At 66.1% G+C, this 13,317-nt stretch overlaps 2 protein-coding genes across 6 annotated transcripts; both read left to right on the top strand.

The window, feature by feature from the left end:
* The first annotated feature begins 482 nt into the window (after window positions 1-482).
* On the top strand, window positions 483-3,361 carry C26H8orf58 (chromosome 26 C8orf58 homolog). 2 transcript variants are annotated; one of them, XM_064497818.1, is made up of 6 exons: window positions 483-626; window positions 1,611-1,738; window positions 2,048-2,619; window positions 2,776-2,940; window positions 3,019-3,103; window positions 3,186-3,361. In XM_064497818.1, the coding sequence occupies exons 2-6, from the start codon at window positions 1,687-1,689 to the stop codon at window positions 3,323-3,325; spliced, it is 1,014 nt and encodes a 337-aa protein (XP_064353888.1). In that variant the 5' UTR covers window positions 483-626; window positions 1,611-1,686; the 3' UTR covers window positions 3,326-3,361. The 2 variants fall into 2 exon arrangements, with proteins under 2 accessions (XP_064353888.1, XP_064353887.1); XM_064497817.1 differs by lacking the exon at window positions 483-626 and having other exon boundaries at window positions 1,311-1,738.
* Window positions 3,362-3,439: 78 nt separating this feature from the next.
* Window positions 3,440-13,021, top strand: CCAR2 (cell cycle and apoptosis regulator 2). 4 transcript variants are annotated; one of them, XM_064497815.1, is made up of 20 exons: window positions 3,440-3,621; window positions 4,161-4,252; window positions 4,519-4,610; window positions 4,734-4,848; window positions 5,000-5,126; window positions 5,393-5,489; window positions 5,643-5,759; window positions 6,590-6,821; window positions 7,020-7,133; window positions 7,415-7,578; window positions 9,035-9,218; window positions 9,496-9,738; window positions 9,834-10,025; window positions 10,109-10,304; window positions 10,401-10,480; window positions 10,885-11,031; window positions 11,127-11,250; window positions 11,390-11,587; window positions 11,770-11,975; window positions 12,075-13,021. In XM_064497815.1, exons 1-20 carry the CDS (start codon window positions 3,567-3,569, stop codon window positions 12,114-12,116), a joined length of 2,817 nt encoding a protein of 938 aa, XP_064353885.1. In that variant the 5' UTR covers window positions 3,440-3,566; the 3' UTR covers window positions 12,117-13,021. The 4 variants fall into 4 exon arrangements, with proteins under 4 accessions (XP_064353885.1, XP_064353883.1, XP_064353884.1 ...); XM_064497813.1 differs by having other exon boundaries at window positions 3,441-3,621; window positions 10,882-11,031; XM_064497814.1 differs by having other exon boundaries at window positions 3,442-3,621; window positions 5,396-5,489; window positions 10,882-11,031.
* The last annotated feature ends 296 nt before the right edge of the window (window positions 13,022-13,317 follow it).

Below are 13,317 nucleotides of genomic sequence, written 5' to 3'. Positions count from 1 at the left end.
GCCTTGCCCTGCTGCCGGGGGAGGTCAGGGCTCCCGCGGCCCCTCGCGCTTTATTGCGGGCTGTTGGCGGGGGCCTTTGTCCCGTGGAGGCCCGGGGGGGGGGGTCCTTATCGCCGCCCCCCCCCCCGTGCTGGGTGCACGGAGCTGAGCGCTCTGCTCTTATCTGCCCCTCCTTGGCCTGCGGAGCCGGGCACCCCCCCCCGGGATTCACCTTTCAGAGACAGAGTCACCGCAGCGGGAATTACCCGGCGGGATTAGCCGGGGGCCCCTCTCCGGTCCCCCCCCCCCCCGGTGGGGACATGCAATGAGCTGAGCCCGGCCTCAGGGCGCTGCGAGGGCAGCGGGGGCCGTGTCCGTGGAAAAAAGGGGCTCCTCATTACTGCAATGAGCTGTGCCCGGCCTCAGGCGCTGCAAGGGAGGCGCCGGGGCCGGGCTGCCCGGGCGGGGGCTGCCCCCGCCCCGCCCCGGGGCCGCGCCGCCCGCAGCCTCCCATAAAGCGGCGGAGCGGGGTGGGGGCCGGCTCCGGCCGCGCTGCCCGCTGCTCCCTGCCCGGTGCCCGGGCCCCGGAGCGCCCTGCCCGGGGATGCTGCGCCGCCGCGGAGCCTTCAGCGTGGAGCCGCTCCGCGGTGAGTCGGGGGTGCCCGGGCTGTGTGTGGGGGGGGAGCCCTGCCCGGGTCCCCCAGCAGCCGCCGGGGGGGACCCGTGGTCTGGGCTGGGGGGGCATCCCCGGGGGTCCCTGCGCGCTGGGGGTCCCTCGTCTCTGGGGCTTGGGGTGGATGGAGGAGGGTGCTGGAGTTGCCCCGGGGGGGTCCCAGCAGGTGCTCAGCCCCCGGGTTCATGGTGGCCGTGCTGGACGGGGTCCCCGGGGTGCTGGGAGTCAAACCGGCTTTTCCCTCTGTGCCGTGGGCTGGGGGCCAAGCCCCCCAGTCCCTGCGCGTCGCAAGAGGGGCTGGGAGCAGGCGGCAGCAGCACGGGGACCTGCCCATCTCGGCGGGTGACCCTGCTCGGGCCGTGCTGGGGGTTTGCGGCCCGTCCCGGGGGGCCGTCGGTGCAGGGAGTCCCCCGCATCGCGGCTGCGCCCCAGTAAGGATCCAGACCCCGGCGAAACCCCTCACCAGTACGACCAGAGCCACGGCACGCGGTGCAGCTCCCGCGGCACGGGACCGGCTGGGAGGACGGCAGCCCCGAGCGCTCGGGGCCGCTGAGCGCCGTGGAAATCCGGCGCTGGGAGAACGGCCGGTCGGAGCCGCCGTGCCCCCCCATCTCCCGGCCAGCGCCGGGGGCGGAGGCGGCCGCCCCGCGGGATTGCTGGGATTCGTGCGGCTGCGCGAGGCCCTTTGGGGGCCGCTGAATTGCGGGATTGTCCGAAGCGCTGGCCAGCTGCGAGCCCCGCCGCCGTCCCCGCGTCGCCCTGCTGCCGATGGAGCCGGGACTGACCTGGCACCCGAGAGCCTGTCTGCAGCCTTTGGGTGCCCGAACGAGCATCCCGCCTTCCCGCCCGCGGATGGGAAGGAGCCCTTAACCACCGGCCCAGCCGGTATCGTCTGTGCTTAAATCCTGACAAGAACCAGTTGGGAACCAGCCCCATAATGAGACGCCTCTGGATGCAGGGCCCGTCTCCGGCTGGGGCGGCTATAAAAGGGAGCGCTGGGACGTGCGCCCGGCCCTCGGATTCGGCTTTCGGCGATGTGGGGTGGCTCCTGCGCCGTCTGGAAGAGGAGGGGAGCGTTTGGCCGCCGTGAGTCCCGCCTGCCGGGGCCATCGCGGGGGCTGCGGGTTGCGTGTGGCCGCAGGGACCGAGCCCCCACGCAGGGTCTTGGAGATGTGGGATTTGGGGCGATGGCAGATGCGGCCGGCTCGGAGGGGATCCGCATCCTGCCATCGCCTCGTGAAAGGGCCTGGAGCGGCGAGGGGCCGGCCTGCGCCCAGAGGCCAGGCGGGAGCGGGTCCTCGCTGGTGCCTGCGGGGAGGGAGGTGCCGGGTCTTATCCTCTTATCCCCCCCCCCCCCCCCCAACGCCGTCCGACGGGGCCTCCCTCCTCCCGCAGATGGCTCCTGGGAGGCGTCGGAGAGCTGCGTGGTGCAGACGTCCACCGGCATCTACCGCAGGCTGCAGGAGAGCCCCGCGGCGTGCCCGGCCCCGATGAGCGACGAGGCGCCCGAGGTGTGGGGGCCGCCGGAGCCCGGCTCCCCCGGCAGCCCCCCGCCACGGCTTGGCCGCTTCCCGGCGAGCGGGCGGCTCCTCAAGTCGGAGTCGGAGGACTCCGGGGTGGAGATGGCCAGCAACGAGCACTCGCCCTCCACCCCGCTGGGCTCCGAGAGCAGCTTCTCCCTTGACGGCTTCCAGCCCGCCCGTGGTGACCCGGAGAAGAGCCGCCTCGGCGAGGAGCCGGCGCCGCGTGAGCGGCCTCCCCGCGGCCTCTCGGCCAGCAAGAAGCTGGCGCAGGCCGTGCAGCGCTCGCGGAGGCGGCGGGTGCCCAGGCGCTCCCCACCGCCGCTGGGCCGCCGCAGCGCCAGCACGGCCGACCTGGAGGTGCTGGCTCGGGGGGCAGAGCCCCGGGGGGACCCCGGTGCGTCCCAGGAGCTGTGGGAGCCGAGCGCAGAGCCCCTGGAGGGTGACGTGAGTGCGGAGGGGGGGTCGGGGGGGACCCTTTCCTCCTGGGGTGGCTGGATGTGGTTGCTCCCTAATGGCTTGTCACGGCCTGGGAGCGCAGCAGTGTCACCGCTCTGGGACTCGCGGTGACGCTGCTGCCAGCCCCGTGTCCCTTGCCCCCAGGGCCAGCCGGAGGCCTCGCCGCCCGCGCCGGGCCAGGGGCTGCGCTACCTGGAGCGCGTCTGCCGGCTGCTGGAGAGGACGGCCCAGCTGCAGCACGCCCACCGGCAGCTCCGGCAGCAGCAGGCGGCGGAGGGCCGTCGGCCCGCGGCCAGCGCCCCGGCCACGGTGAGGGCGGCGGGGCGGGTGGCGGGGGGCATGGCGGCAGGGGCAGGCGGCTCACGCCGGGCGTCTCCTTGCCCCCAGCCCGCGCTGGAGGAGCCACGGAGGAGCGTCCGGGCCCGCTCGTCCTCGGAGAGCCAGGCGCCGGCAGAGCGGCGGCGGAGCCCAGGTGGGTGAGGGAGGGAGGGAGGGTGGGGGGACGGGGAGCCCCCCCCTCGGCCGAGGCTAAGTGCCGCCGCTCTGTCCCGCAGCGCCGCAGCAGAGAGCCCCGAGGCTGCCGGAGCCGCCGCCATCCCCACGCGGGCCAGCCGCTGCCATGGAGGCCGGGCGCCGGGGCGGGCGCTGGGGCCGCCTCGGGGCGCTGCTGAGGCGCGGCGCCCGCCCCGCGTAGGGCCCCCACAATAAAGCGGCGCTTGGGCCCGCGGCAGCCTGTTTGCGTGTGTTTGTGTGTAACGGGGAGTGACGTCATTGGCGCGCCGTGCCGTCACGCTGCGCGGTGACGCCAAGGCTGCGCGCCGCGTCGCCGGGCGAGCGCGTCACTTCCGGCGGGCGCGGCGGCCTCAGCGGCCCGGGCGGCGGCACGTCCGCGCGGCGGGTTCCGGGCCGCGCCCGCCGCCCCCTTTGTCCGCGCCATGGCCCAGTTCAAGCGGCAGCCGCCGCCGCCGCCGCGCGCCGCCGCCTTCCCAGGTCAGCGCGGGGGCGGGGCCCCGGTGGCGGCCGGGCGGGGGGCGGGGGGGGGATTCAGCCCCCGGTGGCGGCGGTGCTGGGGGCGGGGGGAGAGGCTAGAGCCCCCCGGTAGCGGCCGTGCTAGGAGCGGGGGGGGGGGGGGGAGGAGCCCCCGGTAGCGGCGGTGCTGGGGGGGGAGGATTTAGCCCCCCGTAACGGCGGTGCTGGGGGGGGGATTCCACCCCCGATACCAGCACTGCCCAAAGGACTGGTCCGACCCCCAGTCCCGGCACTGCTGGGGGAGATCAGCCCCCAGTACCGGCACTGCCCGTGGGGACCGGTCACAACCCCCGGTAACGGCACTGGCAACACCCTCCCTACCACCACCACCACCACCTGCGGTAACGGCGCTGCCCGGGAGCCAGGCCTTGGCACGGGACTGGCCCCCCACCCCGTCCCCTGAGCTGAGCGCCGCCGCCGCTCTGCTCCTCCCGCCGTTCGGAGGACGCCCCGGGCGCGCTTTGTTCCTCCGGGGGTTTAACGTTGTCCCCTCCTTGCAGGGACGCCGCAGACCTCGCTGCTGGGGCCCCCGCCCGGCCTGCTGAACCCCCCAGTCTCGGCGGAGCTGCTGCAGACGGCGCGGCACCTCCAGGTACGCGGGGCCGTGCCCCCACTGCCCCGGCCGCCTCGCTACCCTCCTCGCGGCCATACGGGACGGTCGCTCCAGGCTGTCCGCAGTCCCCCTGGGGAGGGATCTCCCCACCGCCACCGCCCACGGTGCTGCAGCACTTCTTCCTAAGGCTTCACAGGGCTCTGGGAAGAGCCGGCTCCTTCCCGAGCTGCAGCAGAGCTCTGAGGCAGGAGCGCGGGGCAGCTGGGAAGCGGCGGCCACAAACCCCTCGCCCCGTTGCTTTGCAGATGGGCGAGAAGCAGCGAGTCTTCACGGGCATCGTCACCAGCCTCCACGATTACTTCGGGGTGGTGGACGAGGAGGTCTTCTTCCAACTCAGGTGAGGAGAGGGCTGCCGCGGGGGCGCAGGGCTCCGCGCGTCCCGGGGAGGTGGAGCTCGGGCAGAGCCGAGACCCCGACGGGGGACGCTAACAGAGGGCCCCTGTTGTGCATTTTGGGTCAGCGTTGTGAAGGGCCGGATACCGCAGATCGGGGAGAAGGTGCTGGTGAAAGCCGTCTACAACCCAAGCCAGGCGGTGCCCTGGAACGCGCTGAAAGTGCAGACGCTGTCCAGCCAGGTACCGAGCCCTTGTGACAACCGCCACACGCATGTTCTCGCCTCCGCCCTCGTCCTTCCCCTCCACCCAGCCTGCCTCCGGCCTGTGAGCTGACCTGGCAGGCTGGGAACTGATTTCTGACCTTGACTTCCTCGGTGTCCTTGTTCTGCAGCCTCTCCTGAAAGCCCCGGCGCCTCTCCTGCACGTGGCCTCCCTGGGGCAGAAGCAGGGAATCCTCGGCGCCCAGCCTCAGCTGCTCTTCCAGCCTCACCGCATCCCGCCGCTCTTCCCCCAGAAACGTGAGTCCTCACGGTTAACGTGGGAGGCGGCCTGGGGGGGGGGCCTGCGTACTGAAGCGTTGCAGGCAGTCTCTGGCAATGTTTTTTTTCATTCTTGGTGATGAAAATAGTGACGTTTCTCTTAGAAATGACCCCGGAGAAGGCAGGCTGGCTGGCTGTGAGCAGACTGCCAGCACGAGGAGGGGATGCTGTAGGCGTTCGGGTTCTCCGGGGCAGAATCGGGGTCGGGTTGTACCAGTTGGTCTTATTATTCTTGTTTCCCCCAGCAGTTAACCTCTTCCCGTCGCCCCCATCCATTCCCCTGGGACACCTGGGGAGATACCCGGGGCGAGGACCAAAGGGCCGGAACGACTCAGGCAGATGGTGAGGAGCAGGATGTTTGTCCCGTGGGGGGTGGAAATCCTGGGCAGCCCCCTTCCCCTGCTGTCCTGCACCTGGCAGTGCTGTGCGTAGCACTTTTGGGTGCTTTTTGAGTTCTTACTGGCGTTCCTCTAACGCGTGCTGTGCTGGCCACAGGGACGATTTCGACTCGAAGAAGCGGAAACAGAAAGGCGGTGAGCCGTGGGGAGTGAAGAAGCCTCGCCACGACCTGCCTCAGTACCGGGTTCACTTCGCCCGCTACGCTGTGGACAGGTGAGTGCCCGCTCCCCTGGCAGCGGAGAGCGTCTTAGCTTGCCTCCATGCAGGCCGTCTTTCTGTCCAGGCCCAGGGCTTCGTGCTCAGCAGAGCGGATGTCTTAGCCTGGATCCCTAGCTGAGAAGGCTCAGGGATACCAAAAGGTTAACAGAGAAACAGCAAACAGAAATCCATTAGTTAAACTCCCAGAGCAATTAGCAGTGGAAGGGATGCTCAGCAGCTCAGCAGAGGGCTGCGGTGACTTGGGCATGTGTTTACCCAGAGTTCAGATTAGTGTGCGAGTCTGAAAACCGCCACAGAAACACTGTGCCAGCCCCGCTTGTCTTTGCGCACTGGGCTCTGTGCAGAGTAGCCCTGCAGGCTGCCGAGGGCTGTCAAAGCCAGGAAGGGGTCCCGGTTCGGGCTTTCATCTTAGGCTGAGCTGTCTGAGACTTCATACGAGCGGGAGGAACCTCCACGGTAGGGACTGCTGCTTTGCATTTGACTGGTCTCCTGTGTGCTCAGCCTTGGAGACCTGTCTCTTTGGGGCCTTACAGATTAGCATTCCCCTCTTTTTATAACGTTCTGGCAGGTGAAATAAATGTGCTGTGTCTCTTTCCACTTATAGCTGCCTCAGGAGAGGGGTTGAGGTCTGAGGGCTGGGCGGGGGTGCTGCTGTGGTGGAGACACTTTGCGGGGAGAGGGCTGGGGAGGGAAGAAGCACACACGGGATTTTCTGTGTGGGACTGTGCTGCTGGCAGCCATATGAGGGAACTGAGATGCCCGAGCAGCTTTTGAGTTTTTTTCTGGGCACAGGGAGTTTTGATGCCCCCTTTTTCTGCCTCCAGCCCCTTCTGTGATGCCATGGAGATCCTGCGGCGCTACTGCAGCATCCAGCTGCCCCGGGGCTTCTACGACGTCCGCCTGTGCTGGCTGGACACGTTCCCCCTCGCCCAGCCCCTGAGCCTGAGGCACCCCAGCCGCATCGTGGTGGCTGAGCCCGAGGAGGTGCCAGAGCCGGAGGAAGAGGCCGAGCCGGACACTGCTCCGGGTGACGCCGATTCCGCTTTCAGCGCCAAGGTGAGGCGGGCTTTATGGCTGGCGTGGGCACCCAAGAGGAGGGACGTGCTATTGGCCTTGGCTCAGGTGGCTTTGGCTCCCTCATCCAGCTCTGGCTTATGAGGTGATGGCCTTGTGCCCTCCCTGCCTCCCTGATGTCCCCAGGTCACTGGGCAAGGCGTTGCCTGTGCCAGTCTGACCAGGCCGCTCTGCCCTCAGGTGCTGCTGCTGTCCTCTCCGGGCCTCAAGGAGTTTTATCGTACCTGTTTGTTGTACATCGATGATTCCAGTGAGCAAAGGGAGGCTCCTGAGCACCCCACAAAGCAAATCAAGGTGAGGACATCGAGAGTAGGGTTGAGAGCGTGTGGTGTGGGCAGAACTCCTATGGCCTGGTTTAATTCACCCAGTTTTGGGGGAAAGTCCTCAGGAGAGGAAGTTTGGTTGCATGCTACCACCTGCGTTTATTGCTGGAACGGCTCTGGGATGGCATCTGCTGAACGCAGCCGTGTCTCCAGGGGACCTTGTCCCCTGAGGAGGAAGGGGGCTTTGGGGAAGCAGGGAGAGACAGTCAGGATGCCGCGATGTCACCAGGCTCACCGCCTGTCTCTCCATAGTTTCTGCTGGGGAAGAAAGAGGATGAGGCTGTGCTGATCGGTGGGGAATGGTCCCCGTCGCTGGACGGCCCTGACCCTGATGCTGACCCGATGGTCCTGGTTCGCACGGCCATTCGCTGCACCAAGGCCCAGGCTGGGCTGGACCTGAGCAAATGCACCAAGTGGTGAGTGGCGTGGGGTGGCGTGGGCGTCTCGGAGCGATGGCGTCCCTGCCCGTCCAGGAAAGCGTCCACCTCAGGATGTCACAGCACTGTGAAGCACGTCATTTAATAGTGTGTTACTGTTAGCGGGAAATGAGGGCAAGAGAGAGCAATGCATTGTAGAGTTAATTTTCCCTTTCTGCAAGCTCTGTGTATTAACGCTGGGATCTTGTGGGTGGTGCGAGAAACCGGTAATTATCCACTTTTACTATGCAAAATGGAGTCCTCCCCAGCTCGGAGCGCGGAGCGCGTCGCCACGGAGAAGGCGCAGCAGCCCTGTGTGTATCCCCGCAGGTGCGCAAGCCCAGCCCTGGCAAACGGCTGCTGGCAGGTTTGCTGTTTATTTAGGAGCAGGTTTCCTGTGTGCGGCCAGACAAGACCAGAATTGCCACTGCCAGGAACAGTCAGGTTTAGTTTCCTTCGGGTTAAGTCTCCCTTGTAAGCAAAGGGACGGCAGGAGGAGCTGACGGCACAGACGAGGGACTGATCTCCGCGAGGCCGCAGGGCATAGAGACAACGGCTGCTCTGCCAGGGCTGCGTGGAGGAGAGGTGTGGGGATGAGGTGACAAGGGAGGGCTGGTGGCCCTGCATGTTGTGACAGTGCTGTAGACGAGGGGCCACGGGCGCAGGAAGACCAGAAGCAGGGAGGGTTTTAGGAACTGGGAGAGCCCAGATGGCTTTTGCTCTGCAGGCAGTGAGGAGCGCAGCACCTCCAGGCTTGCCTGCACTTGCAGCGGGCCAAGAAGCAGCGCTGGGCTACTGCCTGCCCGGGGCACTCGAGACTGCCCTTACGGGGCTGTCACGAACCTTGGCACGCGCTGGAGTCCGTGCAGGGCCTGGCTGGGATCAGCTCCCAAACCATCACCCGTAGGAAAGTGTGGCCCTCACTTCGGTGCATTGGCTCGGCTCATTACATCGTAGTTATATATAGCATTCCTGCTCTGGGTAACCGTGGCAACTGATTTTATTTTGCTTAAACCTGGCCCGGCATGTGATGCGGTTGGGAAGGAACAGCTGAGGGGAGATGGAAGTTCTCGGCGTTCAGTGCTGGGGGAGGAGGTTTGGCTCAATCCCAGCAGTAATTGTAAGAGATCTGGGTTGGAAACATGGTGCAGGCTGGGCTGGGACTGCTCTAGGACCTGGGCCTTGCTCTGCGTCCCTGCGGACCACCTCAGCGCAGCTGTCCTGGAGCAGGGACCAGCCTTTGCGTGACCTCCTGTCGCAGCTCTGGGCCCATCCTGTCGAGTCCCGTGCTCGTGGCCTGCCTGCCAGCAGCACAGAGGATTTTGCAGGGTGGCCCCTGCCGAGAAAGGCCGCCTCTCGCTTGTGAGCGGCTGTGTGTTTCCTGCCAGGTGTCCCCGGGGAGGAGCAGGCTGGGGGGCCTCGGTGTCTCTGACTGCTGCTCCCCTCCGTGCTGCAGGGTCCGATTTGCCGAGTTCAGGTACCTGCGCGAGGGAGACCCATCCCAGAGGGAGGTGGTGGTGGTTTTCTTGCCGGACATCTGGGGCTGCATGCCGTCCCTGGAGGAGTGGGAAGCCTCGTGCCAGCCGAAGGCGGAGAAGGTGCCCTCGCCACCTCCGTCACCAGGGGACAAGGCTGTGATGGTGAGGCTGGGCTTCGCCCCGGCGCAGGGAGCCGAGGGCTGCGCGCGGTGACGCCGGAGGCCTGCGGGAGCGGCTCTGGCTGTCGGCGGGCAGGGACGGGGCTTAGCCAGGGCCGTGCTAGCTCAGGTGTCCCGAGAGGTGGTTTTGTTTCTGTGGGTGGTTGGACGAGGCCGTGTTTTGGAGGAGGCAAGACGCTGGTCTGGGCACCAGCCTTGGGTTTGGACTGGCACTGTTGTGGCTCCCAGCGCGCCCTCTCTTTCCGCTCCCACCTAAACAGGGTGTTTCTAAGCAGGAGATGGAAGCTCCCAAGCTGGCCCCTGAGCAGGACGCTGCCACAGACGCCGAGCTAGCTTTGGAGCCCGCTCCCGAACCAGCGGCCCCCGTATCTGAAGCCCCTGCTGCGCCCATGGAGCCGGCCGTCGTGGCCCACCCTCGCCCGGACAGGCAGGCAGCCTACTCCAACATCTCCCTCTACGCCCTGCTGGAGTACAGGAGACGCAGGGAAAAGCTCTCCTTCGAGGTAGGCTCTGCGCGGCCCGGCCGCTCCCCTGCTGCGCGTACGGGCGCTCTGGGGCTGCGTGGGCAGGTCTCTCCATGCCTCTCTCCCCTCCCAAGGTGGTCGTGGTGGCTGAGCTCTTCCAAGAGATGCTGCAGCGGGATTTTGGGTACAAGCTGTACAAGGCGCTGTTGGCCTTGCCGGAGAAGGAAGAGCCGCTGGAGGCCAAGAACCCGGAGCCGGAAAGGGCTCCCGAGCCTGCAAAGCAGGCGGCTCCAGAGGCTGCTGGGGCCGAGGAGGAGGCTGAGCAGGTGGGTTCCCCGCTGACCCCTCATGTCCCAGCGCCCTGTCCCCTCCCCAGCCCCAGCTCTGACCATATCCTGCCCCTGCGCAGCCCCCTCCCAAAACCGAGCCTGGGAACGCAGAGGCAGAGAGGCCGGCAGGCAGCGAGGCAGCTGCAGCCGGTGGAGAGCAGGAGAGGACTAAAAGTGAGTGCAAAGCAGATCCCAAAGACTCTTCTGATGAACTGTGCATGCTGAGCCTGGAGGACGGCCTTTTGCTGCTCCGGGAGGAGGAAGAGGAGGAGTTCGGTATGTTGCTGGCGCAGAAAGGAGAGTACAGCCCTTCTCTGGGGGCTGCTGGTTCAGCAGCTGAGTGCAGGGGCTTCATTCCTGGCTCTCCCACAGGTGCCAAGCTGGAAGATGCTGAAGTGAGATCCACTGCGTCCAACCAGTCGGAGATGGAGTTCTCCTCCCTCCACGATGTGGTGAGCATGCCGTGCCCCCAGCCGCGGGAGCCTGGGGGACCCCCTTCGTCCTCCAGCTTAGCCAGGGGCTTAAGTCACGGAGCGGGTAAATGCAGCGGGTGGCTCCGGTGGCCGTCTGGCTCGTGGTATCGCTGCACGGGGATCCCAGGGGAGGAGCCTGAGTCACCGGTTCAATCCCACTCATCCTGGGCTCCGTCTCAGCAAACCGGCAGCGTGCCGGTGCGACCAGGCAGCCCGCGCGCCGCTCTGCAATGCAGAATGTGCCCTGGACACAGCACGGAGGGGAGAAAAGTGCAAGCTGAGGCTCCTGCCAGCTCCCCGTGCTGTGCAGGTGCTGCAGACAGGCTGGCGCTTCTGGGGGTCGCAGCCTCTCCCACCACTAAGGCACGTCTGCATTTTAGCAGCCCAAGGAGCTGGATCCAAGTGCTGTCCTACCACTGGATGCTCTCCTAGCCTTTGTGTACTTCGATTTGAATTTCTGTGGCTACCTGCACCGAAGGGACCTGGAGAAGATCCTCCTGACGCTGGGGCTGCATCTCTGCAAAGAGCAGGTGAGCGTTTGGGGGCTACCTCTCCGATCGGAGGAGCGGCACCGGCTCGCGGCTGTCCCACGCCCTGACCCGTGCGTGCTGTGTTGTGGCGGCAGGTGAAGTGCCTGGTGAATCGGGTCGTGACTCAGTACGTGTGCCAGTATCGAAACCTTCAGTACAGCCGGCAGGAAGGCTCGGAGCCGGGCAGCGCTGACCGCATCCCGGAGGAGGAGCTCTTCGGTAGGTGCAGGGAGGACGGGGTATTCCTTCAGGCCCTGCTGGGGAGGGGTTCCCTCAGACCAGGCTCAGCAGTCCCGCGGATCCCGCTTGGCCCTGTGTTGTCAGAGATCTCGTGGGTGACTGGCTGTTCTTTTTGCAGGAAACCTTCCTCTGCTGCCTCCTGCCCGGCCCCCGGCCGAGGTCTCCCCGCCGCCCAAGGCGGACACAGAGCAGGGAGGCCTGGTCTCCCACAACGGCACGGTGCTCAACGTGGGGAAGCTGCTGGAGAAGGCGGAGCAGACGGAGAGCAGCCGGCTCTACCTGGAGAGCAAAATCCACACGCTGGAGGTCAAGCTGGGTAAGCTAGAGCGAAAGGTAGGGAGGTGGGCTGGTTTCCCTCCCACCGGGAGACACCCAAGACATGGGTTCCCGTCTGTGAGCTGCTTGTGCTCCTCTGGCAAAGCCGCCCTCAGCCCTGCTCTGTCCGGCATGGGGTGGTTTGCTGCGGAGGGAGGGGGCTGACCAGCTTTCTGCTTACAGAGGAGAGCCAGACTCGGGTTTCGGCAACGGAGTCGAGCAACAGAGCGCTCGCGGCTGAACTGCGGGAGCTCCAGAGGCGCCTGGCCGAGGTGGAGGAGCAGGCGAGGGCGGCCGAGAAGCAGAAACTGCACTTCCAGCGGCTCTTGCAGGAGAACAGAAAGCGCCTGGCCCCTGTGCAGCTGGAGATTCAGACCATCATCGAGAAGGTACCGGGGAGGGAGCCGTGGTTCTTGTCAGCTCTGCGGCGGCAGATGGGCGGGAGGTCGCTTCGGCTATCCTCACTCGCTGCCTCTCTCCTCTTCCAGACTAATAACTGTTTAGAAAAGGAACCAGCCTCCTCCAACTGATGGCTGCTGCCCTTGCTGACGCAGTCTACCAGGAGGGAGGGAAGTCTGCGCCCGCCTGGACTTCGCGCACCAGGGTTGTGGATCGTGTGCAGGATCCTCAAGACCCTTTGCTGTCTGGACCTTCTCACTGCAGAGACAGGCTGGAGCTGGTTCCCATCCCAGGCTTGTGGAGCCAGAGGAGCCGTAGGGATGTGCAGGATTTGCTCTGACCAGTCATTCTCGTTTAACGGAAACCTCTTAGGTAGGAAATCTTGCAGCCTAGTGTGTGCGTGTGTGTACTGGAGACAGGGCTTGGGCTGTCTTGATGCTCCTTAGTTGGCCTCATGAGCGGGGGACAAACAATCTTGTTTTAATGGGACGGAGGACCTGAATGAGACTCACCGGGGCTGGCGTCTTCTGTGTCGCAGGCCACCCGGCAGCTCCCGGTTACGGTCTCTGCCGATGCCGCGATGCCTTTGGGCTGGTTGAGTGCAGCGGGTCTCAGTTACAAGCCGTGTAACTAGCTTTCTACAGGCTGGGCGACCCGGCTGCTCCCTCCGTGGCCTTGGCTGGCCTGGGAGCGCAGGGCAGTGCGGGGGGCCCCAGCGCTGCGCCTCCCTCGTAGGGTAGGCGAGGGCTTGAGCACGCAGCAGTGGCTCGTCCTGGGCCAGCGTCCGTGGCCGCAGGAGCGATGTTGATCTGCGGGAGGCGAGGGACAGCTAGGCCCATGCAGAGCAGCGCCTCGGGGGTGGAGAGCAGCAGCGAGGTCTCCGTGCAGCTCCTCCACCCCGTCCTTGTGCTGAAGAAGGGCACCGGTGGTGTAAAGAGAAGGTCGCCAGCTCGGGCTCGTCCTAATTTGTTGTTTTAGATTGTAAAAGTGGTAACACCTTGTATTTAACTGAAGACATCTCCTTTTCAAATCTCTACAGTTGGGAGTCTGTGGCTGTTCTGGTCCCTGTTTTGTCTTTCCCACCCTCTCCAGAAAGATCAGCTCTGGTCGGGCCTCATATACCTTAAAAATATGACTCTAAATAGTCACGTGCTATAGAGAGGAGGGGAGTGGGCAGTGCTGGCATGGCCGGTGAGGCACCGTGCCAGCCTGGGGGTGCCAGCGTGAGCTCTCGGGTGTCCCCCTCTTTGGGACGTCTCCTTGGTGTGGGTGTCCCTGTCCCCGTCCCCGCGTGGGGCACCCGGGGGTGCCGGGGGGTGGCAGTGGCTGGCT

Source organism: Dromaius novaehollandiae, chromosome 26 (genome assembly GCF_036370855.1).
Source record: "Dromaius novaehollandiae isolate bDroNov1 chromosome 26, bDroNov1.hap1, whole genome shotgun sequence".
Taxonomy (NCBI): Eukaryota; Metazoa; Chordata; class Aves; order Casuariiformes; family Dromaiidae; genus Dromaius; species Dromaius novaehollandiae.
This window is presented reverse-complemented; position numbering and strand designations above follow the sequence as displayed.

Coding starts and splice junctions, on each gene's coding strand:
- C26H8orf58 (XM_064497818.1), top strand. CDS start 1,687: ATGTGGGGTGGCTCCTGCGCCGTCTGGAAGAGGAGGGGAGCGTTTGGC. Junction 2,941..3,018: donor CGGCCAGCGCCCCGGCCACG/GTGAGGGCGGCG, acceptor CCTTGCCCCCAG/CCCGCGCTGGAGGAGCCACG. Junction 3,104..3,185: donor AGAGCGGCGGCGGAGCCCAG/GTGGGTGAGGGA, acceptor TCTGTCCCGCAG/CGCCGCAGCAGAGAGCCCCG.
- CCAR2 (XM_064497813.1), top strand. CDS start 3,567: ATGGCCCAGTTCAAGCGGCAGCCGCCGCCGCCGCCGCGCGCCGCCGCC. Junction 3,622..4,160: donor GCGCGCCGCCGCCTTCCCAG/GTCAGCGCGGGG, acceptor CCCTCCTTGCAG/GGACGCCGCAGACCTCGCTG. Junction 10,305..10,400: donor GGAGGAAGAGGAGGAGTTCG/GTATGTTGCTGG, acceptor GCTCTCCCACAG/GTGCCAAGCTGGAAGATGCT.